The 17631-nt window shown below is 66.5% G+C and overlaps 1 protein-coding gene across 1 annotated transcript in view; it reads right to left on the bottom strand.

Annotated features, from left to right (window-relative positions):
• Positions 1-17631, bottom strand: part of PXDN (peroxidasin) — a 30050-nt gene that overhangs the window by 6560 nt on the left and 5859 nt on the right. Inside the window, 16 exon segments of the mRNA XM_037526910.2 lie at positions 270-1773; positions 2755-2912; positions 3320-3428; positions 5159-5315; positions 5685-5797; positions 7262-7420; positions 7833-7949; positions 8082-8354; positions 11070-11239; positions 11680-11797; positions 12452-12544; positions 12547-12620; positions 12825-12896; positions 13195-13266; positions 15354-15425; positions 17440-17511. Of these exon segments, the coding sequence (XP_037382807.1) occupies positions 270-1773; positions 2755-2912; positions 3320-3428; positions 5159-5315; positions 5685-5797; positions 7262-7420; positions 7833-7949; positions 8082-8354; positions 11070-11239; positions 11680-11797; positions 12452-12544; positions 12547-12620; positions 12825-12896; positions 13195-13266; positions 15354-15425; positions 17440-17511 (3333 nt within the window).

The raw sequence follows: 17631 nt of genomic DNA, 5'->3' as shown, positions 1-17631 counted from the left end.
GTTTTCCTGACTTTGTGTACACGCACGTGCACAAAACACGCACCCACCTGGTGACTCTGAGTCCAGCCGGGTGGGGGCTGCAGGGGGAGCCGCAAAGGTTGCATGGCCCCGGGGAAGAGGGGAGCAGAGGGGGGCAGGGGCTCAAGCCTTGGCCTGGAGCTACCTTCTGCCAGCGCCACTTCCCAGCTGGGCCCCCACACCCAGCCTCCCGCACACCCCGCCCGCCCATGCGCCAGGGCCCTCGTCTCGCCCTGCCCGCCCCCACTCACCGCCTCAGTTTCTCCCGGATCTCGGGGTCCTTGATCTCGTTCTTGAGGTCTTCAAAGGAGTGGGCAGTGGACAGGTTGCAATAGACGCGGAAGTCGTGGTAGGGCGGGATGCCGTGGTCCCGGCCGCGCTGGATGTTGATGGCCGCCAGGTCTAGGGCCACGGCGTGCGCCATGGAGAAGAGGCGCTCGGTCAGCTCGGTGTTGAGCAGCTGCGAGGGCACCCGCATCTTGCCCGCCACGCCGAATAGGCCACGCAGCAGCGGGTCGATGCCACCCTCGCCCACCAGGCGGAAGGGTGAGAAGAAGGCCTTGTGCAGCGGCACGTGGCCCTGCGGGATGGGCCGGAAGTTCTCGTCCAGCCGCTGCAGCACGGGGTTGATGAGTGTGTGGCCGAAGCGGAAGGCGGCCGTGGCGAAGGCATTGAAGATGCCGGCGTTCACGCCGGGCTGGTAACCACGGTAGGCGCCCAGCATGCGCATGCCCGCCTCGCCCAGCACCTTGGGCAGCCAGTGTGTGTAGGTGATGTGCTGCATCTGGGCGCCCACCACCTTGCGGGCCTCATGGTACAACGTGTCGCCATCCCAGTGGGGGTTCAGCGCCAGCAGCTCGGCCGCCACGCGGTTGTGCTCGCGGAACCACAGCGTGTGCATGCTGGTGAGCGCCAGCTGCTCGTTGGCCCGGTGGTCACCGGCCAGGAAGCAGGGGATGGGGCTCTCATTCTCGTCCCGCATGCACTCGGTGGGCGGCCCCGCAGCGAAGGGCAGCAGTGGCTTGCCGGACCGCTGCACGACGCCCTGGCGCAGCAGCCCGCGCTGGCCGGCCAGGTCCCGCAGCAGGCGGGCCTCGTGCTCCGAGCTACCATACACATTGGAGGCGTCGATGTAGGAGGTGAGCTGGTTGATCTGCTCGCGGGGCAGCACAGCATTCATGAGCAGTGAGGTCATGCCGCTGCCACACACAGGACTGGAGCGCACGAAGAACATGCAGCGGGCGCCGCCCCGCACGCGTGGGTCATTGGGTGGGATGGCCAGTGAGAAGCAGGGCGGCTCGTTGCCGCACACGGAGCTGCAGTGCTGGCCGTCAGAGAAGCGGGCCTGGCTCAGGGCAGCCACCGTGGAGTCCAGGTCGTGGTCCAGGAACTGGCCCCACTGCATCAGCATGTGTGTGAACTGGGCGTCGGGGGTCACGGCCTCGGTGCCAATGAGCGCAGTGGAGACCAGGCGCGGCATGGGCAGCGGGTGCCCATGGTAGCGCCGCTCGGGGCTGACGCCGCGCGGCGTGTTGAAGCCGTTCTCGTACACGGCGGTGAGCAGACGCTCGAAGGCGGTGAGCGAGGCGCCCCACATAGGGTGCTGCAGGTTGTTGCAGGTGCCGTCGTGCGTGCGGTACTTCTGGTGGAAGCACATGTCTGAGCAGTTGTTGACACGCCGGTGGGCCGTGCAGCCTGACAGGTTGGCGATCAGGCCTATGTACTGCGGGGACACCAGGTCGTTGTAGTGGTAGCCTGCAAGACAGGGCGTGGCTGGGACGGGCTGGGGCTTCTCAGGGGCTGGGGTGAGCGGGGTCCCTTGACCCATCTGCCTCATCTCCAGTCCCCACGCCCAGCGCCGACCACAGAGGCTGGCGGCAGCTCCTCCGAGACTGGGGTCTGCACACCGGCCTCTTGCGGCCCCGGGACCCCCCCCCCGCCGCCACACCATCCGGGGGCACAGGGGAGAGTGGGCGCTCGGGCGGGACAGCTGGAGCAGGGGCGGCCACTCAGCCCCCCACCACGACCTCCCGCCTGCCTCTGCTCCTCACACCCAGGATCTGAGAGCAAGACTCAATGACAACTGCGTCCTGACGGGAGACGCTCGAGCCAGAAAACAGACCAGATGCTGAAACCCGGCGGGGGCTCATCCTGCACCTGGCAGCCACGCCAGGTGTGTGTGCACAGGTGTGTGCCGTGTGCAACACCTTGAATAAAGAGCCCTGTGGGGCCTCCCTGGTGATGCAAGGGGTTGAGCACAGCACTGTGTAGCTACCCACAGGGCGCAGCAGACCTCTCCTGTCTCCCCGCTGCTCCCCTCAGCAGTGGATTTCAGTGGATCCACCTGTTCTGCTCCCCACTCTGTCTCTGGGGAGTCCTCTCACCCCCCACACCTCTGACCTGCACGCCAACTCTTGTATGCATAAATAAATATTTCAAAAAATTAAAAATAAAGAGCCCTGTTAAGAAGGAGCTTTCACACAGTCAGCAGGACCCCCACTGTGCACCTAGTACCCCCAGGGCCAGCCTGCACCCTGGGAGTCCCAGCCGGCATAGCAGGGCAGGGCCACCCACACCCAACAGCGCCCCTGCACGGATGCTCGCTGCTTCCCAGATGGGGCCCCCACGACCTCCCCCTGGGGGCACAGAGCAGGGCCACCGCCCACAGGGAGTGGCAGCATCAGGGAACAGGGTGGCCCTGCCCCACTGGGCCCCCAGGTGATGGCAGGTACTGACCGGTTCCGTTCAGGTCCACCATGAGGCCATGCCGCACGTGCTCCTGGATCAGCTGCAGCGTCCTCTCAAAGATCTCGCCGGCACGTGCCTGCTCCACGGTGTAGGGGTCCCGCGGGTACCGGAACAGGGCCAAGAGGTCATTGGGGCTGCGTGGCCGGCTGCGGGGGCACAAGGGGGCAGCGCTGAGCACGGGCACCCCCCCGAGGGCGTGGTCACGCATCAGGCGCTGCTGCTACTGAATCCGGGCGGGCAGTACTGTACCTGGCTCCTCCGTGCGGCAGGCAACACGCAAGCGAGAGCAAAGACACTAAACACAGACGGTTAGTCAGCCCCGGACACCGTCGCGTCAGCGGGGACTTGAGACCGGGCAGGGTACCGCTGCCGAGCCGCGCGGCAACAAGCGCAGGCCCGCATGTGAGCAGCCACACGCCGCGGGCGGGGAGCCTCCTCACCACCCCAGGAAACTGGACCCGGTTGTCAGGGATTTTAGTTAAAGGTTTTCTTCAGCCGCGCTGGGTCAAGACTACGAGACGGGGGCTCGCCCAGGTGGGTCCCCTCACCTTACCTGTCAAACAGGTGCGAGCGGGTCGAGTTGATAGCTCTGTCCACAGTCGCGATGGCCTCCACGATGGACGTGGCCACAAAGGGGTCCCCGTTCCGACTGACATCAGGGACTAGGAGACAAGGAGCCCCGGTCACCCTCAGGGCCCAGGAGCAGGGACACAGGTGGGGCCGGCAGACCCTGCCCACGCTGCTGCTGCCTTGAGCCGGCGCTTCAGACCCGCGCCAGATCTGCAGGAAGCTGGTCTCAGCGGCTTCAGCCTGGGAATCAGCCATGCGTTTGTTTGGAGGCCCCTGACACCCCAAGAGGAGCAGGAAACGCTGACGTTGTCCTGGCCGAGGACGGCCCCGAGGCCCGGGCAGCAGCCGCCTGCGGACAGAGCTGCAGGGCCTCACGCCCAGGCCTTGCTACAGTTGCCCTCGGATGCCCAGGACCATCATGCCTACCCGCGGCCTGACCCTCCGCTGTCTGCACGTGTGAGGCTCACACACCCTCGTGTGCAGGCTCCCAGTACAAGGTACCCTTGTGCACACTCACTTGCGCAGTGATGCACACGCACGCATGCACCCTCACCCGTGCCCCGGAGCCTCTGTCCCCCTCCTAGGGCCCCTCTGACCCGCATGCCACGCCCCAAGCACACGCTACGGCCACGTCGAGTGGCCTCACCCTTCCCAGCCTGTGAGCTCCCGACGCAGCTCAGCCGGGCCACCAGCATCACCGGTCACCCCCCAAGGGCAGGGAACGGCTTCCTCTTCAACACTGATCTTTCCGTGGGCCTGACACTGCAGTGGCCTCAGTGGGGGACCCCCTCGGCCTGGGCCCCTGCCCCCACCAGGGACACACATGCCATAGCTCAGACACGGCCGGAGTGGCCAGCGGTGCCAGCCTCGTGATTTGTGCCACAGAGGTGGCAAATGACGCCGCTGTTCACAAGACTTCACGATGCCCAGATTTCATCACCATCAACGCTCTAAGTTAGATTTACTTTGCTCTAAGCAGCAGCCGCAGGAAACGTATCTGTGTACGTTAAAAAACAAACGAGAGCCTCTAATCCGGCCAAGTGGCTACTTCAGGGCTGAGGCTGCGGGCTGGACGCGACTCCCAGCCTCACACACAACTCATCACGCTGCAGCAGCGCTACTCCTCAAGCATGGAATCAAGTATCGAGCAGGCAGCGTGCTCACGCCCCAGGGCCGGTCATCAGCACGTGCGTGGTGCCGGCTGTGGCCAGGTGGCGCCCGAGTGCCAGGCTCACGAGGGCCCCGGGGTCACCGGCTGGGCAGGCAGACTGGGCGGGAAGGCCAGAGGTGGCATCCCGCATGACGCCTAGGCGGGGCTGCGGGCTGGGCACGGAGTTGGGGTGCGGGTCGTGCCCGGGAGACGGGGGCAGCCTCGGGTCTACCGCAGAGGGGCATGCCAAGGGCAGGGGCTCCAGGCTGGTGCAGGCAGTGCAGGGCCGTCGGCAGGCCTGGGACTGCTGAGGTGGGGGACGGCTTGCCGGGGAGGGCTTGGACGTTCAACCGCAGCCAGGCCTGAGCACCCCAGAACACATGGGCGGAGAGCACAGCTGGGCAGACCGTGCAGCAACGGCCATGCCTCCCACAGCGGCCAAATCACAGCTAGGGGGTCGAATGGGGGACCCCAAAGCAGCCAGCGATCGCCGGCGGAGGGCGCCCCCAGAGAGAACAACACGCAGGTGCGTCCTAGGAACATGAGGCGGCAGCGCAGGCTGAGCGTCTTTGCAAGGGCCCTGCCTCCGCGCCCGGTGCCCCCCACCCCACCCCGGGCTCTCTGGCCTGCAGGCCCTGCTGCTGCCCTGGGCGGGCAGCTCCGGCAGCTCACCGTTCACACTGAGGACCACGCTGACCGCCGCCTGCCCGATGGTGCTCCGGGCCACGCACTCGTAGCGGCCGGCATCCGCCGTCCCCACGTCATTGATGGTCAGAAACCCCTCGGGGCTGACGTGAAACTTCCCGCTTTCTGTCACCTGGACCCCGTCCTGGAGCAAAACAGAGAGAAGTGCAGGGGGAGCCCCACTGTGTGCAGAATGGGGTGTGGGGGGGCACACTGAGCAGTGGACGCCAGGCCCAGCAGAGGCCTGGGCGGCTGGAGCCACGGCAGGCAGGCCGGCAGCGTGGCTCCTTGGCCGGGCGGGGGCGAGCTGGGCTGTGCGCAGGCTCCTCCTGGCCCCTGCCGCGTGGCCACCCGGCCAGCAGCCGCCCGCAGGGAAGAGCGTGGCAGAGGCCAAGCAGGGCCTGCTCCGGGACCATCCTGTGTGTCCACATCCCCTTTGTCAGCACAGCCCAAGACCGCCGGGACCCGCCGGCTGTTGCTGGCTGCGACAGGACACCGCAGCACCACCGCGTACCTTGTTCCAGGTGATGGCCGGCTCAGGCTCGCCCTGTGCGCTGCAGGGCAGCTGCGTGTTGGAGCCCACCTCCACCGTCACGTCGCTCGGGGTGCTGGTGAACACCGGGGTGACTGGAAGGCAGGAGTGCGGCCCGTCAACGTGGGGCCCCGCAAGCCCGGAGCTGCGCCAGAGCTCAGAGCAGGGAGCCCCGTCTGGGCAGCCCCAGGGCCCGGGGCCCTTGGGCACGGTCAGCCAGGGACCCCCATGGGGTACACGGGGCAAGGGAGCAGGGACACTGCCCCCCGGGCTCCGCCATCCACAGCCTGATGCACCGGCAGCCCTGCGAACCCATCGGCGCAGGGGCCGGCACCCGGGCCCGGCTCAGGGCCAGCACGCCAGTCAGCACGCCGGATGGACGAGCCTTCCTCTCGCCACCCTCAGCGCTCGCCCTCCCCGCTGGGCCGGGAGGGTCAGGGGCCATGGGGCGCTTTGTCAGAGCCGCCAGGAAAGCCGCGGCAGAAGCTTCAGCAGCCAGGCTGCTCGGGCACGTCGGCCAGAGCAGAGCAGGCTCAGCGCTGCCAACAGTAAGTGACATCACGTACGGGGGGCCGAGGAGCTGCACTGCCAACACATGGGATGTGGACACAGGTGGGCACCGACTGGCATGGACTGGCACAGACTGGTATGTCCTGGCACAGGTGGGCACTGACTAACATAGGTGGGCACCGACGGGCATAGGTGGGCACAGAAGGCATCAACTGGCACAGCCTGGCACAGATAGGCATGGAGTGGCACGGGTAGGCACAGACTGGCACAGCCTAGCAATGACTGGCATGGACTGACAAAGCTTGGCATGGACGGCTCAGATGGGCACAACCTAGGATGGCCTGGCACAGCCCAGCACAGACTGGCATGGCACAGCCTGCGTGGACTGGCAGATGGGCATGGACTGGCACCACCTGGCATGGCCTGGCAGAGTGGCACAGAGTGGCACTGCCTGGCATGGACTGGCACAGGTAGGCACAACCTTGTATGGCCTAGCACAGCCCAGCACAGACTGGCACACTTGGGCACAGGTGGACATGGAGTGGTACAGGTGGGCACAGCCTGTATGTCATGGCACAGCCTGCATGTACTGGCAGATGGGTACACTCTGGCATGGAGTGGTATGGCCTGGCAATACTGGCACTGCCTGGCACAGGTGGCACCTACTGACACAGCCTGGCATGGACTGGCACAGGTGGGCATAGCCTGGCACATGTGGGCACAACCTAGTATGGCCTGGCGAGCCTGGCACTGAGTGGCACAGGCTGGCTCAACCTGGCACAGAAGGCACATGTGGCCTTAGGTGGGCACAGAGTGGCACAGGTGGGCACACTGCCACAGACTGGCACACATGGGCACAGGTGGCACATACTAGCACAGGTGGGCACAGACAGCACCGGTGAACAGTCCCAGCCCAGGAAGCAAGCAGGGCACACGGGGGTCGTGGGACGCAGAAGCCTGTCCTGGATCGGCCAGGCCAGGAAGGGCCAGCATAGCTCACCCGCCGCCCCCTGCCGCCCCCTGCTGCCCCGCGGGCCGCCAGTCCCCACCTCTGGGCTGCACCGTCAGGTGGGCCACGACCCTCTGGGAGCCGATGATATTGACGGCCTGGCACTCGTATTGGCCCTGGTCGTGCAGACGGACGTCCGAGATCCGCAGCGTCCCGGACGACAGCACCAGGTGGCGTCTGTCCACGGAGAGCTGGCTCCCTGCAAGGCGGCCCATTAAGGCTGGGCAGCGCTGCCCTCGGCCAGCAAACACTCGTCACAGGGACGCCCTCGATGCCATCCTGCTCAATGGCCTGCAGCCACCCCGGCCCCTCCTCTAGCTGGTGTCTGGGGAGCAGCGTCCTGGATGGGACGGCGGGCTGGGCTCCGACCTGGAGTGCAGGTAGCCATCTCGATGCCCCATCCCTCAGGCCTTGCCCAGAGTTTCTGAGCTTTCGGAAGTGCCCAGTGCTTGGGTGGGGGCCCCCTGGGACGCGTTTGTGCCCTGCTGGGCATTGCCGCCTCCAGGTGGCCTGTGGTGGCCACCGCCTGCCCGGGCCTGCCCTCCTGCAGCCTCGCCCAGGCCTGGCCCTGACAGCCCTGAGTCCCCATGGCGGCGAGCCTGGCCTCTCACCTCCTTTGGTCCAGGCGATGACCGGCTGTGGGTAGCCCTTGGCCTCACATTGGAAGTCAACCGTCTGCCCCTCGATGACAACTCTGTCCTGGGGGGTCACGGTGAACTGAGGAAGTGCTTTGAGAGAGAAACAGGAGCCGCTGAAGACAGCGCTGGGAGCCATGCAGCCGGGGTCGACGAGAGCCGGCCGGGCAGGGACGGGCGAGACTCGCACTCCAGGGCCAGCATGGCCAGGCCTGGTGGCCTCACCTTGCACGATGATGAGGGCGGAGGCCTGCACCCGGTCCACGCTGTTGGTGGCGAAGCAGGTGTACTCGCCGCTGTCCTCCTGCACCACCTCCTGGATGTACAGCCCACCAGACGGTGTGATACTGACCCGCGGGTCCTCGGGCAGCGGTGTGCGGTCACCCCTCGTCCAGCTGATGTGCGGCGGGGGGTGGCCGGTGGCGCTGCACTCCAGTGTGACGCTCTCCCCCACCAGCACTTCCGTGTTCTGGGGCTGGATCACAAAGGCTGGCCGAGCTGCGCCGGAGCAGGTGGGTGAGCCCCAGCCCATCTGGTGGGGCCTCCTGCCCGCACACCCTCACACACACTCACACACACACACACACTCTCTCTTTCTCTCTCTCTCTCTCTCTCTCTCTCCAGGGCCTCCTACCCGCACACTCTCACACCCTCTAGGGCTTCCTGCCCGCACACCCTCACACACACTCCAGGGCCTCCTGCCCGCACACCCTCACACACACTCACACATACACACACACACACACACACACTCTCTCTCTCTCTCTCTCTCTCTCTCTCCAGGGCCTCCTACCCGCACACCCTCACACCCTCTAGGGCTTCCTGCCCGCATACCGTCACACACACTCCAGGGCCTCCTGCCCACACACCCTCACACTTTCTAGGGCCTCCTGCTCTCACATCCTCACACACACGCACGCACATACACACTTCCAGGGGCCACCTGCCCACAAACCGTCACACACACACCCTCCAGGAGCCTCCTGCCCACACACCCTCACACACACCCTCCAGGGGCCTCCTGCCCACACACCCTCACACACACCCTCCAGGGGCCTCCTGCCCGCACACCCTCACACACACACCCCCTCCAGGGGCTTCCTGCCTGCACACCCTCACACACACCCTCCAGGGGCTTCCTGCCCATACACCCTCACACACACACACCCTCCAGGGGCTTCCTGCCTGCACACGCTCACATACACACTACCCATAGGGTCCTTCCAAGGACAGAGGCCCATGGGGCTCGGGATAAAGCCAAACGGGCCTGTGATGGCCAATACCCCAGAGTCACACAGCTGATGCCTCCTGTGGACAGCGGATTCTGAGCCGCATCAAAGAAGGAAAACCCTCGAGGGGTGACGAGAGAGAAGTGACCAGCGAGAGGCCACGGCCGCCATCTGCTGGGCGGAAGAGGGAAAAATGCCGAGTGATTCGGGACGGAGGGAACGAAACGGGGTATGTGGGAGAGGAAGACTCAGAGACCCCGCCACGTCTCTGTGCCTGCTGAGCTCAAGCCTGGTAGTCAGCACGTCACGGCCGCTCATGGGAGACCGGGTGGGGGGGTGTCTTGGGCCGTGCGGTCAGAGAGCAATGTAGGCCGCACCCCGGGGCTTTCACCCGCTCCCTGGGAGACACTGAAGCGTGGGGCCACCCACGGGGTCTGGACAAAAACCGCGCTGGGCGGAAGGGAAGCAGGGTGGTGGGCAGAGGCCCGCAGCCAGCCCTGCCCGCCCCGCCCAAGTGTCCGGCTGAGAGGGGAGGGTCAGTCTCATTTTAGGCCTCATTTGGCACAGGTGAGGCTGAAGGAAATCGAGAGCAGAGCCGACAGCCCCGGGGGGTGGGGATGCAGGCCGCTGGGAGGCCGAGACAGGGCGGTCAGCTTTATGGTGGGAGGGGTGCCCGTGGCAGGAGAGGAGGCGCCGTCTACTAGGGGGCGGGCAGGCGATGGCACACGGGGGCCTGCGGACGAGCCACAGCACCTAGGACCGCCACTGGGGAGTAAGCATAGGTGCACCTTGCGAGACAGGCCACAACTGCAAGAATGGTTACTCCAAAACCAGGCCAAAACCACAAAAAGCAGGATAAACAGCCCTAAATAAGTCCGAGGCCTCTCGTGCAAGTGGCGGCTAACTAGGACAAGGGAATGAACTTACTCTACAGTACACAGGAAGCCTCAGAGCAAAATGGCAGAAAACAAGGAGCACCGGCTGAGTCTGCCAAGCCCAGGGCGGGAGCGCTGGCAGCCAGAGCAGTGTTAACTACCGAGAAGGGAATTCGCGAGCGTTGCGGGCTGGGTGCCCTGGCGAGGGCTGTGAAGGCCAAAGCTGCCTGACCCAAAGTACCTGAGGGTCACTTCCTGCATCTTGGCCTCCCTGGCCGCATTCTTGGCCATGCACGGCAGGTGTGCAGCCAGCGGGGCCAGCCCGCGGGGAGGGCCGAGTGCGTGCAAGGAGGCTCAGCCCCGCTGCTGCAGAACGAGGGCCACAGGCAGGGGAAGCCGACCCCGTGTCCAGATGCTGTCCCTGGGTCCTGTGGCCGCACCAAGCCCCAGCCTGGCCCTCCTGGATCCATGGTCCCCAGCAGGGAGAGCCACCAGCTCATGGGACAGAGGTCTGGGCCCCAGAGGGTAGGATTCCAACTGCTTGCCCACAAGGGCTGCGGCAGGGCCTGTGCCCTGGGGCAACCAGCCGAGGCTCGGTGCAGCCTGTGCCTCCTGCTTGGCCCGGACGTGTGGTCGCTCCAGAGACAGAGCCGACAGTGCCCGGGCAGGGATAAGCCGGCACCCTGCGCCCATCCACACAGCCAGGGGCCGGGGGAGATGCTAAGGGAGGGTGGGGCCCTGGGGCGGTGCCGGGCCCCCCCCCAGGAAAGTGCGGGGCACCCCGGCGCAGAGCGGGCTCCATAGCTTCTGGCTGGGAGGACGTGTCCTATGGATGCAGGATCCGGATCCCCCCCATAGAGCCCCTGGCAGGCCAGACCGCATCCCCACATAGCCGGCAGCTGCTGAGCAGACCGGCCCTCTGGACACTGAGTGCCCAGCATGCCCGCCGGGACTGCCTCTCTGGGTGTCCATCCTGGGTGAGCGGCTGACCGTGCCAGCGCCTGGCCAGGAAACAGCACGATTCTGGCAGCGCAGGCCGCCGGCTCTGGGCCTGCCCAGGGGACCTGGAGGGGGCGGGGGAGGAGCGCAGGGAGACACTGGCCACCTACCTGGGGACCCAAAGTACCTGAGGGTCACTTCCTGCGTCTTGGCCTCCCCGGCCGCGTTCTTGGCCATGCACTGGTACACGCCCTGGTCAGTCTCCCGCGTGTTCTGGATCATCAGGGTGCCATCGCCCAGCAGGTTGAGGCGTGAGTCCGAGCGCATGCTCAGCTCATTGCTGCGGGGACAGTGTGTGCTGGTCACCGGCTGGCCCGCCCTCCCTGGCACCCCAACCCCCGCGTCCGCGGAGGGCTGGGGCCGCACCCACCCGGGCAGGCGCTCAGCTCCACGCCGGCTGTGCGGGTTTTAAAGTCCCATCCTGATTCCAAGGGGAAAATGAACAGTGGAAAATATTCCAAGGAAACATATTCCACTGATTTTGGCAAATTAACTCCAGATAATGGGGGAGAAACGCATCTCCCCAGCGACACCGCCCCCACACTGCTGGCGCTAAAGGCCAGGGAGGCCCCTGGGGGTGAGGCCGGCCCGCTGGGACCTGGCACGGTGTGGGGGAAATGGGTGCAGTGTGGGCCCGCGGGGGCAGGGGGGCGAGATAGGGGGTGGGGACAGGCGCAGGGGAGTGGCGCAGGCAAGGGACGCAGGGCCAAGCGCACTCACTTGTTCCGGAGCCAGATGATCTCAGGCTTGGGGTTGCCCTCGGCCCTGCAGGTGAAGAACACGGTGTTTCCCAAGGTGACGTCTGCGTCCTGGGGCTCCGAGGTGATCCGGGGTCTTTCTGTGCCAGCAAGAGAAGGAAAAGTTCTGGGTCTCAGGCTTCGAGCAAAGCAAAGACCCAAACCAAACCCTGGGCCCAGGAAAAATCCGCGCAAGCCTGGCCCGAGGAAGCCAGGCCCCGGGGCACCTCCTGGAACCCAGCAGCTGGCTGCCGCTGACGAGGCTGGCCTGGCCGTCCACCCAGGAGGAGGGGCGGGTCAGCAGAACAGTGACCCTAGCTCTGGCCTCCCTGACAGCAGCACCCCTGTGTCCCCGTCCTGGGTCAGGGAGGGCCTCCCAGCCTGGGTCCATCCCCTGCTGCCTTTCGCTAGCAGCTTCATCCGCACAACCACGGGTGCTGTCCAGGTGTGCGTATCCACAGGGGCCGGAGCACTCCAGGTGACCAGTGAGCCCTGGGGACAGCCAGGTCACTGTCCAAAAACTCTGATCACGAGGACCTAGTCACTAATTGGACCTCTGAGGAGTGGAACAGAAAGGGCCATATCCACAGGAGCCCCGCCCTGCCGGCCCCGCCCCCACGGGAGGGTTTCAGCCCCCGAAACAGAGGGGCTTGGGGGCCGGGAGAGGTGGGGGTCCTGCTTTCAGGGACCCTGAAGCCCAGCAGCAGCTTCCTAGACGCTCCAGGGCTAACGGTGTGGCCGGGGCGCCCACTCACCACAGTCCAGCTCTTCGGGGGTAATGGTGGCCACGGAGCGGCCCTGGATGCGGCGGGGGTGCTCGCAGGTGGCGGCGGCCTGCGCGTTCCCGACTGCGCGTAGGCCTTGAGCAGGTCGGCCAGCCACAGGATCTCGCAATCGCAGCGGAGCGCGTTGGAGTCCAGGCGCCTGCGGGGCAACCAGTGAGAAGCCGGCCAGGGCGTAGGGGGCCAGGGCGTAGGGGGCCCGGGGGTGGGACGGCTGGGGTGGGGCGCCGGGGTGGGACCCCAGTAGGAGGGGCCCCCAAGGAAGCTCTAATGTGGGTCTGCTCCACACCCCGGGGTGCAGGTGGGCGGGCCCTCTGTACCCCTCACGCGACCCGGGGAGACTCACAATCTTTTCATCGACTCCAAGTGACTGAACGTCCCGGGGGCCAAGTGTGTGATCCGGTTGTTATGCAGGAACCTGGGGGAGCACAATGGGCCTTGGAGACTCTGGGGCCCCAAACGGGCCACGCCACCCGCATGGCCACTGCTCCACGCGTCTCCGCGCCGTGGTCTGAGCACAAGGTGACGGAGCAGCAAAGTGCTGGATTCGGCCTCCTTCTGCCCCATGTCCACAGTAAGAGGAGACCCCTCTGTGCTGAGCGGCTGCCCTGGGGGGAAGGGGGTACCCTTGGAGGGGGACAAAGAGGGAGGGGAGGGGCACCCTGGGGTGGGAGGCAGGGGCTGGCGCCCCACTGGGGGCAGGCGGGGCCACTTACAGCCTCTCCAGCTTAGGCAGGTGCTGGAAGGACTCGGGATCCAAGGTCTCTATCTGGTTGAAGTGCAGGTACCTAGAGAATTTCAAACAGAGGAAAAGCAACACAAGCTGGACCCGGCCACTGCCCACGTGCCCAGGCTCCTGGCAATGTGTCTCTACGTCACTTCAACATGTATGGAGAGAGCCGGAGTCTCCTCCCTCATGGAGGAAACACAGGTGCGCAAGAGGTGGCACTGGCGAGTGGTGGTGCCAGCGGCGAGGGCCACACCCACCCGTCTCCTCACACTGGGAGACCCACGTGGGCCTTCCCTGAGACACGGGGCCTGGCCAGGCACACATGTCGGCACCGGACCCCCAGCCACTGCCCTTTGATGTGTGCAGCTGGGGACCCACAGGGGGCCGGGACATGGTCTGGGTGCCCTGGGTGCTGTGCAGCCCCAGACTTCCTGCCCTCCCGGTTAGGGGTCGCCTTCCTTCCTGTCTTCACTCGTTGCGGCTCAACTTTCCTCTCGTCTTCCCAATTGCTGCGTCCCTCCCTTCGGAAACCAGCGTTTGCCCTTTGAGCCGAGCTCAGTCACCTTCCAGCCGGCCGCCCCGACAGCCCCCGCGTCAGGTCCTGGAGGACGCTGGGGACGAGAGCTTGCCCAGGCCCGGCTTGGGGGCACCAGGGCCCCCCCAGGAACCCACACGGGACTCACTGTCCACTCAGAGACTCGCACTGGCTCCCAGACGCCAAGAGTCTGCTGCCCCGGCCAGTGCGGCCCCGGGGCGCCAGGAGACCGGCCTCAACAACTCAGCAGGTGAGTGGAGCAGGGCCAGCGGATACCACGCAGCGATGCCGAGGACAGGGGCACAGTGCCAAGACCGCGGGCCCCCAAAGGCCACCACAGAGCAGATTGCAGACAGACACGCAGGGCCAGGCGGGCCGTGCAACTCCGAGACCCATGGGTGGGCAGGGAGAGGGGCGTGGCCCCACTCGGAGGCCCTCGCTGGACACTGCAGTGCTGCAGGGTACACGGGGTGGCGGGACTGGGCCCTGAGCCTGAGATCTGGCCGCCTGCAGTACCTCCACCCTCCTTAGGGCAGACGGAGGCCAGGAAGGTCCCCTCATCCAGTGTGGCACCCTGGTACTGGTGTGTTTGTGGGCGTTCAGGGGCCCCCATCCTGAGCTCGGGGTGCTCCAGGCCAGCCCACCCAGGCGCCCCTCCTGACCCCATGTCAGCGTCTGCAGGCGCCAACTGAGCCCTGCCCAGCCCACAGGCCAGCACCACCAGGGCTCAGCTGCCAGAGGGTGGGGCACTGTCCCCACTGCCACCACCCACATTCACAGAGCTGCGGCCCGAAGCCCCTCGCCTGGCCGGGACCCGCTCACCGTGGGGCAGCGCCGGAGATGCCAGGCCCATCAGGCTCAGCCTCCTCCTCCCTGCACACACCCCGTGCCCGCTGCAGCTGGCCCCATGCTGCTCACACCCCATGACCACGAGTGGGGCACTCCGCTCGCCGCCCCTTCACGAGTGCAGGACGCCAGTGCTCCCTCCTCCTGCAGGCTCTCAGGCCCTGGGCATCCAAGGGACCCTCAGACTGCACCTATGGCCTGCCCAGGGCCGCCCTCCTTGGCCATGGCCACGCCGCCCCCAGCTCTGCCCGCCTCTGTGGGCAGGTCCCAGCCAGTGGCAGTACGGGGCCTGGGCAGCTGCAGCAGGGGGCCCGGGGCCCTACCTGAGGGAACCGCTGGCTCCTCCGTGAAAGGAGGAACAAGCCAGGGAAACCCTCTTCCGGGGAATCCTGCTTAAGACGGACGCGCCGACCTCAGCGGAGGACGTAGCGGGAACCACGTCTCATGATGCCTGGAAATGCGTGAGGAGGCCGCATTCCCTCCAAGTACGGATGTCAGTGTGGAGAGAGCACTCTGGGGGCACGGGGGTTCTGGCGGGCAGCCCGGCCCATCGGCCCCCCAGGCCCAGCCCAGGCCTGCGAGCTTGCGTCCCCCGGCAGGCCGAGGCTCCTGGTCTGTGCGTGGCAAGGGTGGGGCGGCCGGAGCCCAGGCGGCCGAGCCCCCATGCACACCCGGCGCCCGCAGCTCGCGCACCATGCATGCCCGGCGGCCGCGGAGGCGGAGCGGCCAAGACCCCGAGGCAGAGAGCAGAGAAGGGCACTTACAGTTGTTCTAGGGAGGCAAGTCCCTTAAACGCTTGCCTGTCAACTGACTGGATCTCATTCTTGTACAAATAGCTGAAAACAAGAAACAGGGGGTTAGTGCACGAGCAACACGGAGAGAACAGCCAACGTGCGGTGGCTCTGACCTCACGCGCCTGGCACGGGCCACTGCCCAGACGCCCCGCCGGTCGCGTGCGCCAGCGTCTGCCCGAGCAGGAGGAAACAGCCCTCTCCCCAGCAAGTGCTGGCGGCAGGCAGGGCTGCAAGGACACACTCAGGGCCGGGGTGGGGCCGTGGCGGGTGGGGTACGCCTGGGGGCCGCCCTCAGAACCCCGCTCCTACGTTTCAGATGACAATTTCAAAGGAAATTACGTGAAAATTACATGAAATGCCAGTTTCAGTGTCCACAGCTGGTTGGGTGGCACTCGGCCACGGCCAGCACCGGTGGGCTCTGCAGCAGCTGGGCCTGGGCGCGGCTCTGGATCAGGGGCTTCCAGCCCAGATGGGAGACATGGGGACGGGCGGCGCCCTGATTGCAGCCAGCACTCACGCCCCGCAGCTCCCGCCAAACGCACCCTGTCCATGGCGCTGCACGAGGGAGCTGGGTCCCTGCCCCCTCCCCATTGCTCCCCCTCCCTGCAGGCGGGTTTCTGTGCCCTCCTGGGGGCCCAGCTGCCCAAGATGAGCCAGAAGAGACGTCCTCAGCGGAGCCTCCCCGCGTCAGTGACCCGGCCGCCCACTCGCCGCCTGGCTGTCTCGGAGGAGCCGGATGAAGCTCTCCCTGCAGGGCACAGAGCGCCCAGGGGCCGTCAGGCGCCTGCAGCCCAGAGGACGTGGCCAGAGGGGGCTGCGCAGCGGGTGCCCACTGACTGCACCAGCAGGCCCTTATCTTGGAAGCCTGAGCAGCAGCGGGCCAGCACAGGCTCTGTGCAGGGAGGTCCGTGCGGCCACAGCCCCGCCCCGGGCCCGGACTGGGAGACCCGCGCCCTAGCGCCTGAGGCACCGCAGGGACGGCCTCTGCTGCCAGGACAGGAGCCTGGACCGCGCCGAGCTGGCCGTCGGAGCACACGCTCCGGCCAGCACAGGAGTCAGGGCATCGTCAGGAGCGCCCAGCCGAGGCTCAGCAGGGGCAGCTGCGTCACCGCAGCTCCGGCCGGCCCGCGGCTGGGGCGAGCGCAAGGCTCCGCGTGGGAGTGGGGTGTCTGGGGGGCCGCATCAGTGGCTGGGGCCAGGGCGCCGCCGCGACCCACGTCCTCCCAGCTGCCGCCCACCCCCAGGCAGCAGGATGGGCTTTGGCGGAGGAGGCAGCCAACTTGGACTCTCGCAGCCTGACCCAGCAGAGACCCCCCCCTAGGAGCACCCAAAGCCCTCCCTGCCAGCCGTGTGCTGAGTCACGGGTAAGTCGCCCCTCAGCCACCGAGCCTGCCCCCAGGCCCCGCTCCGGAACGCGCGGACTCCAGGAAAAAGAGGAAAGGAACAGCAGCCCAAAGGGTATGTGGACGACCCGCGTCTCATTTCCAAAATGAGCGATGACAGAATCAGCGCTCAGCCACGCGGAAATCGCGGAGAAGTTACGGTCACGCCTCGAATGTCTCCACTGGGGAGACGGAGCTTCGTAACCGGGTTGAAGTCACTGCGGTGAGAAGCTCGGGCCCGACATCGGCTGTCACGGGAGCCTTGACATCAGCCCCAGCACGGCGGCGGGGATGGGGCAGAGAGGGGTCCAGGCGACGCGACCCCTACCCCTTGGGGTCCCGGCCTCGGGCGGGCGAGCTGAGCGCCGGACACCCCGCAGCACGGCCGTTTCCTAAGCTGCAGAGCTGACTTCAACAAGCAGGGGTTTGAACGGCGACGGCCCCACCGAAAACCATTTTTAAAGGTAAGAAAATCACACGCACATGCGCGCGGGAGACGGGGTCAGCAGCCAGGCGCCCACACGCCCCTCCGGGCTCGGACGTCTGCTGCGCCGGCCAGCTCCCAGCCTCCTCACTCACCCTGGGAAAGCGAACGGCCACTGGGGAACTCAGGGCGTGGTCGGGGCCAGCCAGACAACATGAGCTTTGGGGTGCAAGGCGGGTCGTGAACTTACAGGTATTTCAGGTTCTCTAAGTCCTCGAAGGCCCCGCTGGGTATGCTCTTGATCTGGTTGTTGTTGAGAAGCCTGCGGGCGAAGGTCCAGGCGGTGAGCTAGGGGGCAAGACTGCGGCCCTAGTGGGGGCGCCATAGGCCTCACAGCTGGTTCTGGGTTTGTGCCCAAGGGGGTCTCCCCACCCCACAGTGC

The sequence above is a fragment of the Talpa occidentalis genome, unplaced genomic scaffold, assembly GCF_014898055.3.
Source record: "Talpa occidentalis isolate TD23 unplaced genomic scaffold, MPIMG_talOcc4v2.1 talOcc4.5, whole genome shotgun sequence".
Classification (NCBI taxonomy): Eukaryota; Metazoa; Chordata; class Mammalia; order Eulipotyphla; family Talpidae; genus Talpa; species Talpa occidentalis.
This window is presented reverse-complemented; position numbering and strand designations above follow the sequence as displayed.